The sequence below is a fragment of the Anguilla anguilla genome, chromosome 14, assembly GCF_013347855.1.
Source record: "Anguilla anguilla isolate fAngAng1 chromosome 14, fAngAng1.pri, whole genome shotgun sequence".
NCBI classification, from domain to species: Eukaryota; Metazoa; Chordata; class Actinopteri; order Anguilliformes; family Anguillidae; genus Anguilla; species Anguilla anguilla.
The window spans coordinates 38,865,425-38,882,352 of NC_049214.1; the positions used below are offsets into that span (position 1 = coordinate 38,865,425).

The 16,928-nt window shown below is 45.7% G+C and overlaps 1 protein-coding gene and 1 long non-coding RNA gene across 2 annotated transcripts in view; one reads left to right on the forward strand and one right to left on the reverse strand.

Annotated features, from left to right (window-relative positions):
• Window positions 1-16,928, forward strand: part of LOC118212501 (astrotactin-2) — a 382,570-nt gene that overhangs the window by 257,112 nt on the left and 108,530 nt on the right. Inside the window, exon 13 of the mRNA XM_035390420.1 lies at window positions 16,363-16,529. Coding sequence (XP_035246311.1) covers window positions 16,363-16,529 — 167 coding nt within the window. The remainder of the gene's footprint in view (window positions 1-16,362; window positions 16,530-16,928) is intronic.
• Window positions 12,558-16,928, reverse strand: part of LOC118212504 — a 39,373-nt gene continuing 35,002 nt past the window's right edge. Inside the window, exons 2-3 of the long non-coding RNA XR_004762245.1 lie at window positions 13,158-13,327; window positions 12,558-12,852 (exon numbers count right to left, since the gene is read on the reverse strand). This is a non-coding gene — a long non-coding RNA (uncharacterized LOC118212504). The remainder of the gene's footprint in view (window positions 12,853-13,157; window positions 13,328-16,928) is intronic.

Sequence of the window (16,928 nt, forward strand, 5' to 3'; positions counted from 1 at the left end):
TGGCTCCTTCACTTATGGCAAGTCGTCCAGGTACCAAGGCAAAGCATCCTCGCACCGTCACACTACCACCACCACGTTTGACTGTTGGTGTCATGTTCTTCCATGTGCTGTATTTGCTTTACGGCAGACATGTTGAGACCCATGTCGTCCAAAAAGTCTCACGTTTGACTTATTTGTCCATAGAACATTCTCAAAAGGCTTAGGGATCATCCAGGTGCTTTTTTGAAAGTGTGAGACGAGCGATGATGTTTCTCATGGTTACCAGTGGTTTCTGCCTGGCTACTCTCCCATGAATCCCATTTTTGCCCAGTCTCTTTCTTATTGTGGAGTCTTGAACACTGACCTTAGCTGAAGCTAGAGAGGCCTGCAGTTCTTTGGATGTTCTTCTGGAATATTTTGCTGACTTCCTGGATGAGTCTTGACTGTGCTCTTAGAGAAATGTTGGAAGACCGGGCGCTCGTGAGAAGATTCTGTACTGTTCCAAGTGTTCTCCATTTGGAGATAATGTTCCAAGTGTTCTCCATTTGGAGATAATGGCTCTCGCTGTGGTTGGGTGGAGTCCCAGTGCCTTAGAAATGGCTTTGTAACCCTTTCCATGCTGATATATTTTCAACAAAAATGTTTTTTGCATGTCTTCTGAACTTTCCTTTGGTCGTGGCATAGTGCGCTTGGAGAAACTTTGTGGCGATGACTTCAACTCTGATGGTAAGGTTAAATATGAGTGAGGTTTAGATTCGACAGGGCTGGCTGCAATCAAGCCTGGCTGTGTTCAACCAGCTGAATATAATTATCAATTAAAATTGGTCAATTGGTTGATTGAGTAAATGCGGGCACAGTTACTTTTTCACATGAGTGATACGGGTATTTAATGAAATAAGTTATCAAACACCCCTTATTTAAACATCTGAAACCATTCAGTGTGACAACTACTTCAAAAAAAAAAAACTTTTTTTCCCCAAGAAAGTAATTTCTCCGGTGCGTCAGAGGATAAGGCTTGAGATCACCGGTATTCAGGTTTGACTTGTGTTCATTTTTTTACAGTTTCACAAACAGTTTCTGAGAAACTCGCACTTGAATCAGTCTGTGATTCAAAATTACAGAGAAGTGCTGATTGAACCAAAATACAAGGCGGTGTTGGTCCTTGGGCTGTGTTCCTTCCTCAAATGTTTGTAAAGAGGGTATTCAGAAAGATTGCTATCCCCCACCCCCACAACATCTTTTTTTTTTTTTGATCTTTCAGAAAAAAAGATTGCAGAACTCTTCCATCGGTTCCTCCATTAAAAAAACAAACGTCTGTGGTGAGAATGGATTGCGGTTTTATAAAAGAACTCCAGACTGGAACTTTCACTCAGTTCACTCTATATGGTTGTTGAAAATACGATTTGTGTTTTCGTGTACATTTTAGGAGTTTGCATGCAGTTTATTTTCTTGCTGTAGACCACTAACCCCTAAAATGAAACCCACCCAGCGGAGAGATGTCTCTAAATGTTTTACTTCCTCTTTTTGTTAACTTTTTTCTTTCCACAGTAGCTACAAGCAAATCTCCCACTACTATTAGAAAACCTACTGCTAATATTACTGTTCCTACCAGCACTACTGCTGCTACTGCTACTGTTACTCTTCCCACTGCTGCTGCTACTGCTACTATTACTCTTCCCACTGCCACTGCTGCTGCTACTGCTACTACTACTCTTCCCACTGCCACTGCTGCTGCTACTGCTACTATTACTCTTCCCACTGCTGCTGCTACTGCTACTATTACTCTTCCCACTGCTGCTGCTACTGCTACTATTACTCTTCCCACTGCTGCTGCTACTGCTACTATTACTCTTCCCACTGCTGCTGCTACTGCTACTATTACTCTTCCCACTGCCACTGCTGCTGCTACTGCTACTATTACTCTTCCCACTGCCACTGCTGCTGCTAATGCTACTACTACTTTAGCACACCTATAACTAATACCACCTTGCTATGATTAAACGTAATCTGACTATTGCCATTCATACTTCACAACAACTAATATTACTATATTACTAATACTACTATATGGACTGCATCGGCCAATCAAGTTTTATTCATATAGCATGTATTTACAAAGGATTTGTCGTAATCCACGTCACTGTTCACCCTGGCCTGAACCTGCACAGAGTAAGCCAGGGACAACATGGAGGTGTGACCGCAAAATAATTTCAGTAAATTCAACTGAGTCGAGTTATTTGACTGAAAGCTTTTTGGGAAGGAGCAGGTGCTGTTCTTTTGATTATATTGCAGCGACCCAAGTGAGGCATCTCATATTTCAAATGAGCGTTAAATCAGTTCGTGTCCGACTGTTCCTGTTTCTCGTCAACAACGATGTTAAAACCGTTAAAAGCTTGTTAACAAAAAACGATTTGAAGTCGTCATCAAAGGGTTAACAGAACTGACAATGAGGTCATGCCCCAATCCCCCCCTTTTTTTAAAGTCATACTGAGATCCGCCTCGTTTGATAAACTGGGATGAGGCATTTTCACTCTGAGATATTTTTCTCATTCCCATTCGGCAGCACATTGGCAGACAGATAAAAGTCTGGGGATAAAATGCAGTCCGTTTAAAAAGACAGCGTGCTTCTGAAAGATTCTTTTTTTTTACCGGTGCTGGCATGATTGCGCGAACAGAAGCCCGGGATTGTGCGATTGCTCGAGTTTCCCCCCTCGTACCGCGGGCGGAAGCTTCCCTGTCGCCGTGGGGATTTTCCAGGCTGCGGCAGGGCAAATGTCTTGCTCCTCCATTTAAAAAAAAGAAAAAATGGGCCTGTAAATGATGGTGGAAGTTTTGAGTGCTTCTGCAGTTCGGGAGAGAGCAGAAGTAGCCTGTCTGGCGCTTCTGTGCGTTCACACCTCCTTTGGGCTGTTGGCAATGTGTACGTATGGTGTGTGTGTGTGTGTGTGCGCGGGTGGAAGTAAGTGTGTATGTGTGCGGGGGGCCATAAGTGTGTGTGTGTGTGTGTGTAGGTGTATTTGTGGGTGGACGTAAGTGTGTGTGTGCGCGGGTGGACATAAGTGTATGTGTGTGTGCGTGTGTGTGCGTTTGTGTGTGTGTGTGTGGACATTAGTGTGTGTGCTTTCGTGTGTATAATACGCGTGGCTTTGTACATGCACGTTTATGTGAGGGTGTGCGTGTGCGTGCGCGTCTGCGTGTGCGTGTGCGTGTGCGTTTATGTGTGCGTGCGCGTGTGCGTGCGCGTGTGCGCGTGTGCGTGCGCGTGCGCGTGTGCGTGTGCGTGTGCGTGCACACGAATGTGCGCTGGAGAAACATTAATCAGTCGCCTCTGCGTCCGCTGGCTGTTTAAGGCTTTTTCCGTATTCCACCGGAACTTATCTCTGGAGCCCGGCGTTTTGGATAATTGAGCCGCGCTCGTGTCCCGAATTCCGAGGGCTTCATTTAGATTCGCTCCCCGGTCTCGTGAGGAGAGCGCGGAGCGTTCGCTACAGATGGGCGCGCGGATAATGAGACTGCGCGGGCCAATGAGATTCTCCAGAGGAACTTGCGTGTGCGTGTGGACCGGCAGCCGATCTTGTTAAAGTTTTCCCTTCAAAACCCCTTGACTTTCATTTCAGCGGTATTCGACGTGACCGAAATCTCCGTAGCTGTTGTTTTGAGACGGGTGGGAGATTTCCGCCGTGTTGCTGTCGCGAGCTTCTTCGGCTTCTGGATCGGTGATACCGGTCCGGGTGGGGGGAGGGGGGGTTGAGAGGGGGGGAGTGACCACCACTTCCTGTTTTTATTCCCCGCCCCCTCGCTGTTCCCGCCGCTGCGAGACCGCCACGTTCGCTCGGCTGTCCGACGCGGGCGGCGCGCGGAACGCAGGTGCCGTATTGTATCGTGATTTTCCCAGGATTCCCTGCGTCCGTGTGATTAATCGCGCGTCTGCGAGCGGGGATGAAGCTTCGCTCGCCCGCTCCAGGGCTTCCAGGAGCTTGCGTTCATTTCATTTGTATTGTACAAGTTAAACATGTGGCAACTTTGCCATCTCCAGTGTCTATGTCTTCCCACTCCCCCCCCCCCCCCCCCCGCCCCCCCTGTTTGATAGTGTTTATTTTGACAGAACCGTCACTCTACCTGAGCCGTCTGTTCCAGGTCCCTGTCAGATGTTTTTGAGTGTCCCTCTAGCTTAGGGAAGGGGGTGGGGTCGAATGAATCCACATCTCCCAATGTTTATATTTACTTTCACATTTAACTTTTTCTCAATGAATTACTCAGTGTTTGTGTTGACAGTTTATTTAGCCTTTCGCTTCAGGTTTCAGCATAGCTGAAGCGGTTCCAAAACGCATTTCAGGATGCATTTTCTCAAAACACATTGCTTCAAGTATATTTCTAAACATCGCTTAAGGCGCTACAATACAATTATTTGGCAGACACTTTTATCCAAAGCGACGTACAATGAGTGCATACCAACGGTCATTAAAGCCTAATGCTGCTTGTGTATGTATCACTGACTTTCAGTTTTTACATTCAAAACAGTGCTTTTTTAAATCATTCTCTGTATGCATTTCCTTGTATGGATGCTCGGCCATGGCGTGTGTTTTACAGTGCAGTGAACGGCTGTGTCAGTGGTCGTCATGTCCGGTGGGTCGTTGTGAACTGAATCTCTTGCCTGCTCGTGATGGCCGTGCGCTCTGGCTGATTCGGAGTTGTTACTTAGGAGCGGGAGCGTCCCGCATCCTGCAGTAGAAAAGCACCTGCATGCAAACCCAAAGCGAGAGGCAGGAGGACAAGCCGTTACAGGATACGCTGTGTGTGTGTGTGTGTGTGTGTACATGTGTGCTTGTGTGTGTGTGCACGTGTGTTTGTGTGTGTTTGTGTTTGTGTGTGCGTGTATCTTTGTGCATGTGTGGGTGTGTTTGTGTTCGTGTGTGCGTGTATCTTTGTGCATGTGTGGGTGTGTTTGTGCGAGTGTGCCTGTATCTGTATGTGCGTGCCTTTGTGCCTAGCCTGGGTATGTCTATGTATATGTGTGCCTGTGCTTGTGTGCATGCTCCTGTGTCTTCTTGTATACACCCTTGATCACTCAGTTTAATGAGTCCAGGAGTGGTCTTCTGAAGTGGCTCTCAGTGTTCATTTAGGAACACATTAAACTCTGAGTGGCTGTCTGTCAAAGACTGACGAACAATCTGCGTCATGAATTTAAAACTTCTGCTGGTTTCCTTCTGTCTTCAGTAGTTTCCATTATACTGTACGGAAACTGCAAAAAGTTACCATAGATGTAAAACCTCTGGGATACAGACCTCCACCCGGACAGATACGAAACAGGAAGTAGAATACCTGATGAGGCCCCATCAGTATCGAGCTCTGTATTACGACTGAACCGGAATGGTGGGTTTAAACTTAAATGAGTCGCTCTCAAAATTAGACAAAGGAGCATCATTTTGTTCTAGTTATAAGGAGTACAACTGGGGCAACGTCAAGCCTGATTGATATTGAACTAATGCACTTGTTGTACGTCGCTCTGGATAAGAGCGTCTGCTAAATGCCTGTAATGTAATGTAATATTAAGACGTTTCTGAATAAAATGAACAGTTCACAAAAGATAGTGGACCCCAGAGGAGGAATTGTATCGGAGTATAGACCTGACCAGCAGGTGGCTATGGACGTACCCAATTATTTTTTTTTTAACTTCAAGTGAGGTTTAGAGGCACACATCGAGCAATGCCTATTTAAAAATGAAGCCCCAGTATTGCACATAATAATGGCGGGCAATCAAAGCGTTCACATTATTATAATTGGCGCATTATGATGTCACCGGTCAGAAACGTTTCAGTGTTCCACGGGACCCCCCTGAAGGATTTTATCTTCCTGTTCTTTTTCGAAATGTCAAAAACAAATTGCCTCTTTTGAACTGCGCTGAAACAGCTCAGGGTTTTGATGCTCAAAAAAAAGGCGGATGTGATATTCAAATTAAAAATAAAATTTAAAACCCAAATTATCCGTGAAAGGCAGTGGGGCTGCTGAGATTACACGGTATGTCCTGTGCTAGTCTGTGAGTCACCTACGGGTGAAGAAGTCTTTCAAGAGCGCTGAATGTGTTGATCATCTGACTGCAAACTGATGCCCCCAGTACTCTGCCCACAATACCCAGAGGAAAACGTATTTGTGTGCTATTACAGATGCATTACAATGCATTTGTGTGTTATTACAAGTGTATTACAATGCATTTGTGTGTTATTACAACTGTATTACAATGCATTTGTTTGTTATTACTAATGTATTACAATGTATTTGTGTGTTATTACAAATCTGGACACTGCACCTAGTGTAGATTAGGGTGATGATGATCCATTCTGCTTTTACCTGGTTGTTTCACCTGAATTTGTTGAGCAACTGTTCAGCTCATCCTGTAAAAGCAGTCTTTGACAATACATATTCTGAGTAGTTTCCAATGCTTTTTTTGGATAAGGTTATTGGAAATGTGGCATTTTAAAATTGAAGGTAAATTCAAGAACATGGTAAAATACATCTAAAAAACGTACTTCGATAAACAAAAATGCAGGCGCTTATGTATTTCACCGAGGTTTGGAGTTGTGTGTTAATTTGTTTTCAAGGTGCTTCCGAAGCAATAAGAATTAATTGGCTTGAAAAGAGTTGGCTGATTCCCATACAGATGGTTGCCCTCGATCCGTTTCCATTTACCTGATTATCAGCTGAGCGATTTGTTAGCTGAATAATCAATATTAACAAGTAAGGCTTCCCAGTGCTACTTTGTGATAGCGTTCTTCTCTTCATCTATGTACAGAATTTTCTTCCATCTACAAAGAACCTTTGTGCAATAATGTACTTTTCATTCTCTGTGATCAAATCGTTCAAGGAATATTGACAAATTAAATATGTTAACCTGATCTGTGCATATGAACCATTACATTACATTACAGGCATTTAGCAGACGCTCTTATCCGGAGTGACTTACACAATGTTCTACATAGCATTTACATTGCATCCATGTTGTACAGGTGGATATATACTGAAGCAATGCAGGTTAAGTACCTTGCTCAAGGGTACAACCGCAGTGTCCTGTCTGGAAATCGAACCTTTGACCTTTAGGTTATAGGACCAGTTCCTTACCCGTTATACTACACTGCCACCTCAAACCCACTTGCTGCCCATTACAAAGCACAAAACATAGGTTTACAGGCCTCAATGGCATTTTGCAGTCAAAGCTGGTGTGATATGGGGCAAAGTTAACGAGGATTTTTTTTTCTCGTGTTATTTCTGCTTCTAATTTTCATTCTTTCGGTAGCCGGATAACAACCCAGATACTCAGAAAGACGCAGTTCAGAGATCTCTACGAGATTGCCGGCCAGTTAATTATTTTGATGTTCGCTGCTCTCACTAGTCATGCGATCTCCTGTGACGGCTTTCTGCTTCTCCTCGTTATGGAATTGCAGGGAATAAAAGTCTGAAGATGTAAAAACCACACGGTAACTGCGTACGTCACATAAACAGTAAAGGTTGGCAATGTTCAGAAAAGTCTGTGCTTTTTTTTAGCATTTAAACTGTCGCAGATAAGATGAAGATATTTAATGTCGCCTCTCTCTGCGTTTCCATCGCAACTTTCTGAATTTTGGATGCAAATTTTGGATGCAAATTTTTTTCCGGGGAAATGAACTCCCACAGCAAGTTATTCCAGGAAGCCGAAGGCCTTGAATTGATATGAATTCGCTGAACTGGAACGGCAAATTAAAAGCGCAGCTACCCACCAGTCCCAATAAGCCGTGAATATTAGGACATGCTGCGCAGGTCTGTGATGTGAATAACAACATTGGCGTCACAGAAATAACATGTCTGGCCGCGGCGCCTGTTGCTACTGATTATTCCGCGGGCCAGATGCTTCATTGAGGAATGGAAAAACGGAAACGGATTGGGAGCGGCGACTAGTTTAAAGGTAAAGGTTCGGAACTCCACTGGGTTTCAGTGTCCCTAGCAGCCTCTGTACCAAAGTAAAAAGCGTAGCAAACAGGATGTTCAGTTTTACAGAGACGCTGTAACTGCACTGCTAAGCATGCTTACGAGCGTACGAGGCTCGAACCTTGGAGATCGATTCCGGGTTTTTGGAATGTTCCGGAATGATTTTGCCGGGCTCGCGTCGCCGTGGCGACGTCCGGCAGGTTCCGTCGCGGACGGCTTCCCGCCGGCGGCCTCGAACCCCTTTTCCGCGAGGCCGTCCCGGACCCTTCGCCCTTTTCGACTCCGCGGAACCGATTTACGCTTTTCCCCGGTTGCGCTATCGAAAAAAAATCAAAGTCTCGAGCGAGCGTTAATAAAAGCGAGATAAAAGTCCTAATCCAGTGGTCCGCCGAGGACAAGTCTGAACCCCGCTAAACTCGCCTCTCTGTGCATTTTAAGCAGTGGAGTTTTTTTTTATCCATTTAAAGTAGATTAGTCGCTAACCGCTCATTAGAATTCTTAGCACACATCGGGCAATGAAGCGGTTTTAGGCAGCGGTCTTCTTACCCTGTTGCGTGCGCTTAGCAGAACTGAGCACAGTGCTGAGAAAGGAAGATTATGAAGAAATCACTGTCCATTATTAACCCCCTCCCCTCCTCTCCCCTCCTGCCCCCCCTCGCCCAGCCCGCTCCCTGGGGTTTATCAGGCAGGTCATCCTGCTAGACATTTCCCTCCCTCCCGGACAGAGTTCTGTCTGGCAGAAAACCTCATTTTCATATGTTTCAGTGCGCCACAACTTGCCCGGAATACATTTTGGTGATTCATACTTTACTCCAATCAGGCCGTTTTTTAAAACCGTGGATCGAAATATTGGGAGCGCTTGATGAAAGGGATAAAAACCTTTCTCACGCGCACCTGCCGATGCGTGACCTTCGATCCTCGGTAAAGGCGGACGGTCCAATCAGCGTCCATCTTCGGACACCGTTAAATCCAACTGTTTTACTTCTATTTTCTATTTTTTTTGTATTTTATAAATGGGATTCGGGGCTGTTCGCTGATTTCGGCGATCAGCGAAACGGAATCGCCGAACCGCGCCGGTGGAGAAAAACAGCAGTGCTCGCGTTTGTCTGAAAACTGACAGTGGAGAGGAGCTCGGGGCTGGACCCAGGCCCAGGTTTACCCACATCTGCTGCCGCAGATCAGCGGAATGGAGCAGAAGAGAAGCGAGACAGCAGGGGCGGCTGCTGCCGCTCTGAGTCCGAGCCGGTCTTGGCACGTTCGGGTTCGAACCGTGCCAGCGTGGAATTAGCATCTTCGGTTTTCTTAATCAGTCGGGCTGGCGTTTCTCTGCCACGTGGTCTGTGTACGTCTGTATCAGCGCGAGTGTATTTTAACTCTTATCGCTTATTAGCTTAAGCAACACGATGTGGACGGTCGTACGTCTGAATGTGCGCATATGGCAGGTGGTTCGTTTCCACAGTGTGCTTGCGCACGCATATACGCACGTACACGCGCACACACACATGCACACATACACTCGCACGCATACACTCGCACGCACACACACACACACACACACACGTACACACACACACACACATGCATATACGCACACACACACATGCACTCGCACGCACACACGTACACGCGCACACACACATGCACACATACACTCGCACGCACACATACACACGCACACATACACTCGCACGCACACACACACACACATGCATATACGCACGTACATGCACACACACATGCATACACGCACACGCACACACATACACTCGCACGCACACACACACACACACACGCATATACGCACACACACACACACTCGCACGCACACACGTACACGCACACACATGCATACATGCACACACACAAACGCGCAGGCACCCACACACGTACACGCACACACACACACGTACCCACATACGCACGCACATACACTCACACACATACACGCACACACACACACACACTCGGTGCCACTGCCAATTGATTTGCAATAAATTATGTTATGTTGTAACTTTTTTTTGTTTTGTTTTGTTTTTGCTTCCCAAAAACATTTCGTGATCTTAGGTCTCATACATATAACATATATAAGCAATTTTTGTATTATTTTTAATCTATGCATGCATATTTCCACAGTAATTTAAAGACTGAGGATTTAGTATTGTACTTGACCTGTTTGACTGTTAGCTCTTAAAAATAACTCCAATCCTACCTCAGGCCTAACACTTTCAGTATGTCTAACCCTAACCCCAACCCTCACAATAAAACCCTATTTCTAGCTCTGCAATGCAATGTGATTTTTCTTCCAAGATTTCTGAAAACAGTTACAGTTTTTTCACAATTGCTAAGACACATTTCTTGAAACCTTCACACATTTTCTCAAAACTTTAAACACAAAACCAAATCTTCAAACTACATTCACAAAACCCCTGACACTTCTGGCAAAATCAAACAATCGCCTCAAAACCATTTAATCTGTGCTAAAAATCAAACAATGCTTTCAGATCATACACACAGCCAGTCAATATATAAACACTACAGAGCATTCATTAGACACTACATCAAAAAAAATTGAGAACACAGCATCCAGGGCATGTAGTTACAGAAAAAAATGTTTATTGTATATAGGAAATGCATTTTGGAATAAAAAAAGTTTAGTAATCACAACTTAGTACAGTGAATATATTATTGTGTACTATAAGTTCTGCAAGTAATACAGTATTGAAGGCCTGTATATTCAGCACTTGCATAAAAATACAGTAAGCCCAAAGAACAAAGAAAACTCTAAATGAAAAGCACATTACAGTCCACTCAAAAATGTTATGCAACTGCAAAATCAAAGTCAATGGGAGATTAATTCTGCCTCAGCATTACGTCTTTGTGCTGGGTCCGGCCAGAGGACTTCGTCCACATCACATGCAACGTTGTCCCTTGCCAGGCAACGGGGGAAAAACCCTCTGGTGTGCCGGATCCAGCCTTGACAACACTCCACACCTATGTCTCCACAGGGCAATTCCATTGCCTGTAAGAGATTTTCCCTGCTATATGGGTTTTGGTCATAGACCTTTCACTGCCACGCAGAGAAAAACTCTTCTGTTGGGTTGAGGAAAGGGCTGTATGCTGGAAGGCAAACATTTATGAATCGCTGGTTGATGTTGAACCACTCGCGTATACGGACACCACGGTGAAAGCTGACATTGTCCCAAACCACGACATAGACAGGACATCACAGTTGCCCGAATTTCATCTGAAATTACTGTTCTTGGTCTTGCTCTTCCTTATCCTCATACTCTTCCTCCTCGCCCACTACCTCTTACACATACTCTTCCTCCTCTCAAATTGTTTCCATCCATTGTTGGTATCAACATTCAACTCACCTGTGCCACCTGTGCACTCTGAACTGGCTTATATTCGGTACAATTGGTTTGATGACATCATTAGAAACAAGTGTGAACAATTTTGAGTTGTTGTGTGTAAACGATGACAGCTGTGTCGTAGTTGTGTTTAACTTTTGCCACCCATTTTTACCATTTTGCAACACAAGTGCATCACAGTGCGAAATGTGTTTTAGTGAGTGAGAATGTGTTTAGAGTTTTGCCAAAAGAGTGATTGATTCGACATGGGTTGAGGCCACTGAGCATTTGGTTCAGAGAATGGGGTTTAGTGTTTTAGCAATTCAGAAAAACTGTAAAATGTCATCAGATACAAATGCAAGCAAATGTGCTTTAAGTAATTTATTATTTAAAAAATTTAATTTCACTTAATAAGTATCAAAGCATGTAAGGTTATTGTCTTGCGTCCCAAAAAATGTAAGTATGAAAGACTAACCTTTGCACTCACCCTTCCCCAAGCTCCTAAAGATTAGCTTAATCATATCTAGCTCCCAACTAAAAAACTCACCAAACTTTATCAAGAAAAAATAAGCGCTTGTATGTAACGCCATTTTTTTAGTCTAAGCTACATGTTATCTCCAATATGCATGGCTCTCTTTTACATGTTGAAGTTCCTAACATGTTTTATCAACATTTAGGTTGACCTTGTGCATTTATAGAAATGTGTACAAATTCTGTATCTTTTTTTTATTACATTTTTATTTTTATTTCTGTGAAAAGTATACATTTTTTAATGGATATCTCGGACATTTATGGATGTTGGGACCTCGCAGATGTGTTTCTCCTACTTAAATTAAAGATCCGCGCCTTGCCGGACGTGCTGGAGAGGCGTGCAGAGGGCACGGTTGAAGTCCGGGCAGAGGGAGTGGGGGGGATGCATTTTTAGGAAAACAGCCCGAGGCCCAAGGTGTTAATGAGAGCAGGTGGGGGGTCCGGTAACATCGCGCTACATAAGCCCGCTAACGTTTTTATATATCGTCTCGTTAAATCATCACGTAGAAGATGAGACGAAGGAGAGAAAATAACACCAGGCCCCGCCACCCGCCCCTTTTACATCCCCCCCCCCCCCCCCCCGGGTTCTTTTTAAATCACACCCCTCCGCTGGCCGTAAGTTCTCCGTGGCGACCGGCTGTCGACGGAGGCAGAACGGAGAGGAACATCGATCGCCGCGCTCGCCCTGGTGCCCGGGACGGCGAACCGGGCGAGCACGGCCGGACCAAAGCGCCGCCGCCGCCGTCCGCGCCGGTGAGGAAGAACGCAGAGAGGAGGAGGAGGAGGAGGAGGAGGAGAGAAGGACAGTAGTGAAAGAATCACAATTTCGGTCTCTAATCCTCCCCTGCTTCCACGTGTCGCTCTGTCTCTGCGGCGGGGAAGAGCCGTTTACTCCTGTAAGCGATCGGAGCGTTTCGTAGCAGTTCCGCCGGGCTTCAGTCGCCAGCGAACGGTGGCTGTGCGTGGGTGGGTGGGTGGGTGGGTGGCGGGTCAGTAGTCTTGCCGTTCGGTGCAACAAAGCGTGATGTAAACGCTGCTCGAGCATTGAAAAACACAGACAAATAAATAAATACAGGACAGCTGGAAGGTTTATGTATATGCATATATATATATATATATATATATATATATATATATATATATTTGTACACGTTGTATATATATATATATATATATATATATATATATAAGCCTACAGGCCTAAATTAAAAGGTTTTTAAAAAACCTTTCATATTTCAGTTACAGTAATGTATGCGCATTCATTTAATAAAGTCTCAATTTCACAAAAGAACAAAAAATAAAAATTTTCACTAAATAACAAAAAAGGATGAGTTTTACTTAAAGATTTCCAGGGGCAGTGCTCAGTACACACTCAGAAGGGTCCAGCTGATGGGCAGTAATGTTAACAGGTGAAGACCAGGAAGATGAAGATGAAGAGGCAGAAGATCTTGCGTTGTCTGTCAAATAAAACCATCATAAAACTGCCCCACATCCACTGGAGGAACTCACTGCAACAAGAGAGAAACCAGTTTCCATGAAAGGATGTGTATTTGTGAAAAAGCCCTTGCTATGTGTTGTTAACAAGAAGAAAATACTTTGCTGTAGGCGAAGCACCTTCAACACTGGACCAAAGAAATTGGGAAAAGGCAAATGCACATCATTTTAGATCACAGCTGCCATTTCACTGTAGTCAGGGAAACAGGGTTTAGCTCCTAAGAATTATTTTTAAGTAAGATACACTGTACGATCAAAAGTATCTGGACACTCCTTGGTCTGTGGCTGTTTCATGGCTTGAGCTGGGCCCCTTAGTTTCAGTGAAGGCAAATCGTAATGCAGTGACATTCTAGACGATTCTTGCGCTTCCTACTTTGTGGCAACAGTTTGGGGAAGGCCCTTTCCTGTTTCAGAATGACAATGCCCCCCGGGCACACAGCAAGATCCATATAGAAATGGTTTTGTCTAGAACATTGTAGAAGAACTTGACGGGCCTGCACAGAGCCCTGACCTCAACCCCATCCAACACCTTTGGGATCAGTTGGAAAGCCAACTGCGAGCCAGGCCTAATCACCCAATCAGTGTCCGACCTCACTAATGCTCTTCTGGCTGAATGGAAGCAAATCCCTGTAGTAATGCTCCAACATCTAGCATAAAGCGTTGTTATAGCAGCAAAGGGTGGGGCAACTCCACATTAATGCCCATAATTTTGGATGAGATGTTGGATGTCAGGTGTCCATATACTTTTGGCCATGGAGTGTACAAGGGCCAAGTAACTTGCAGATGTTGCTTCAACAAATCGTTATTATAAATTTCTTTTTTCTTTTTTCTTTTTTCCCCTGTGTGGATTTTCCATAATTAAAGCTGCACATATTGAATTATTTACAGAACACCCATTGACTCCTATTTGATGCCCCGAAGGGCTGTGGTAGATTTAATTCCGTTGCTTTTGATAAAAAGCGGGGATTAGAATGAAGAGCTACTCCCAGCCAGCGTAGACCTGAGGTCAAAGGTCATGGCGGCCCAAGGGGACAGTGTTCGACGGCGGCCTTTTTTTTGTTGTTTTTTTCCCAGAGGGCCGTGTAATTTCCTCTGCCTGTTTTATTTGATTTCTTAATCTCCGCGTCGGTGTGATCTTCGTCGCCCCGGTTCCATCTGATCGATATATATATATCGTCGCTTAACAACACTTCACAGCGAAAAATCTGCCAGGACCCCCCTCCCCCCTCCCCACACCCCCACACCAGCACCACGTGCTTCTCTGTCGCTGGTTTGAGTACTCATGGTGGGGGCGGGCCTTCTCCCAAGTCCTCTCGCACAAGAGCGGCACCGATTGGTCGAGTCACTTTGTTGTGTCCGGACCAGAAGTGGTCCAGTGAGAGGTCATGACCCTAAACTGAATCCATAAACCATCAGAAGGGCTCAGAAACCATTTTGCGTGCTGACTTTACGCTTACTACTTTCAAGACTCATTTCATTTGGATACAGAGTTTGGGTTGCCAGTTATTGGCAGTTAAGTCATTTGTGTGATTAATTTGCCTTTGTTATAGTGCCCTCAAATGAAGTGAATCATATTTGTACGGTACTTATTCTAATACTTTGGTTTCTATGCTTGGTTTAATGTATTAATTCTTGATAAAGTACTTTGTTGCCATGATAACCAGTAATACCGCACATGCGAGTTTGGATAGGTTCCTTAATTTAGTTAAGGCTCTTTGATATCCACGGACGGAGCAGCACAATCGTTAATGAATTATAAATATACAGTTATGTTGAACAGAGGTGTCAAACCCGACTTCCCGCAGAGAAATGTAACATTCTGGCAAAAGCTGTAATAATTACTTAATCAGTCCAATCATTTGCTCAGTTTCATTAAAAAAAAAAAAAAGGATTTTTTTAATTGGGGGGAATTATGACACATCTGAAGCTTTCGGTCGTGATTCTTGAGAAATCTCACACTAGAGCGTCTTGGCAAGTGGGCGTAAGTGCGTTCAGCTAATTAAGATCTTTCGAAGCCGGGAGAGTTTTTTCGGAGGGAAAAGCAGGACGAGCGAGGCGGTCCAGTGAACGGGCCTGTGGCCCCGGCGGGAAAGGGGGGTTGGTAATTCCCGGTTTTCGGGGTCTCGTGTGGCGTGTGAACGCCGCGGCCGTGTTTGAGGACGGTTCCCCGCGGACGGGGAAGAGCTCTGAAGAGCTCGCAGTCCGGAGCCCAGAATAACCGCCAGGCCCGGAAACAGAAACAGCAAGCGCTACAGCGAAAAGCAGACAGCACCGCGGGAGCACATCAGGCCTGGAGGTGTTTGATAGATGCATTTCACACACACGCACGCGCACACACACACACACACTCATACACAGTCACACACACGCACACACACACACGCGCGGATGCACACACACACACACAGACACACACACATACATACACACAGTGACACGCACGCGCACACACACACACGGATGAACACACACACACTCATACACATACACAGTCATGCACACACACAGTCACACACACACAGACACACACACAGTCACACACACGTTCACACACACACTCATACGCACACACTGATACATACACACACACACACACACACAGACGTGTATGCACACACACACACACACACATGAAAACATACACTCACACATACGCACACACACACAGAGTTCTCTCAGATGCTCCAGTAGAACTATTACTTAGCCTGTGAAATTGCACCCACCATGTACCAACACAATTAGGATACACCTCCTGACAAATCCCCTGGCTAGTCCAGTAAACTGGTATTATGATGATATGATGGTTTTTATGATCTAATTTCCTCTAATTTCCCCCATCTGTCATCTGACCCCTCTCTAACCCCTCCCCCACCTCTCTCTGACCCCTCCCCCAACCCTCTCTGACGCCTCCCCGCCTCTCTGACCCCTCCCCCACCCCTCTCTGACGTCTCCCCGCCCCTCACTGACCCCTCCCCCACCCCTCACTGACCCCTCCCTCACCCCTCTGACCCCTGCCCCACCCCTCTCTGACCCCGCCCACCCTCTCCAGTGTCCCGAAGGACTGCGGCCGATGAAGGACGGCTCCGGTTGCTATGACTACTCTAAGGGGACGGACTGCTCGGACGGCTTCAACGGCGGCTGCGAGCAGCTGTGCCTCCAGCAGCTGGTGCCCCTGCCCGACGACCCCTCCTCCAGCAACGTGCACATGTTCTGCGGGTGAGCGGCCGCCTCCCACCTGGGGACGCTAACCCGGGACGCTCTCGCTCGCACGCTAATGCGCGCTAACGTGCCTCGCTCTGCCCATCAGTTAAACCCATCTCAATCTCATCTGCCTGGCCTCGAGTCGCACTAGCCATGTAGCCGTGTAGCCACGTAGCCATTATGCCATGTAGCCCTTTAGCCATGTAGCCATATGGGCACGTAACCCTGTAGCCGTATAGCCATGTAGCCATTAGGCCATGTAGCCACGTAGCCATTAGGCCATGTAGCCACGTAGCCATTAGGACATGTAGCCACGTAGCCATTAGGCCATGTAGCCACGTAGCCATGTAGCCACGTAGCCACGTAGCCACGTAGCCATTAGGCCATGTAGCCACGTAGCCACTAGGCCATGTA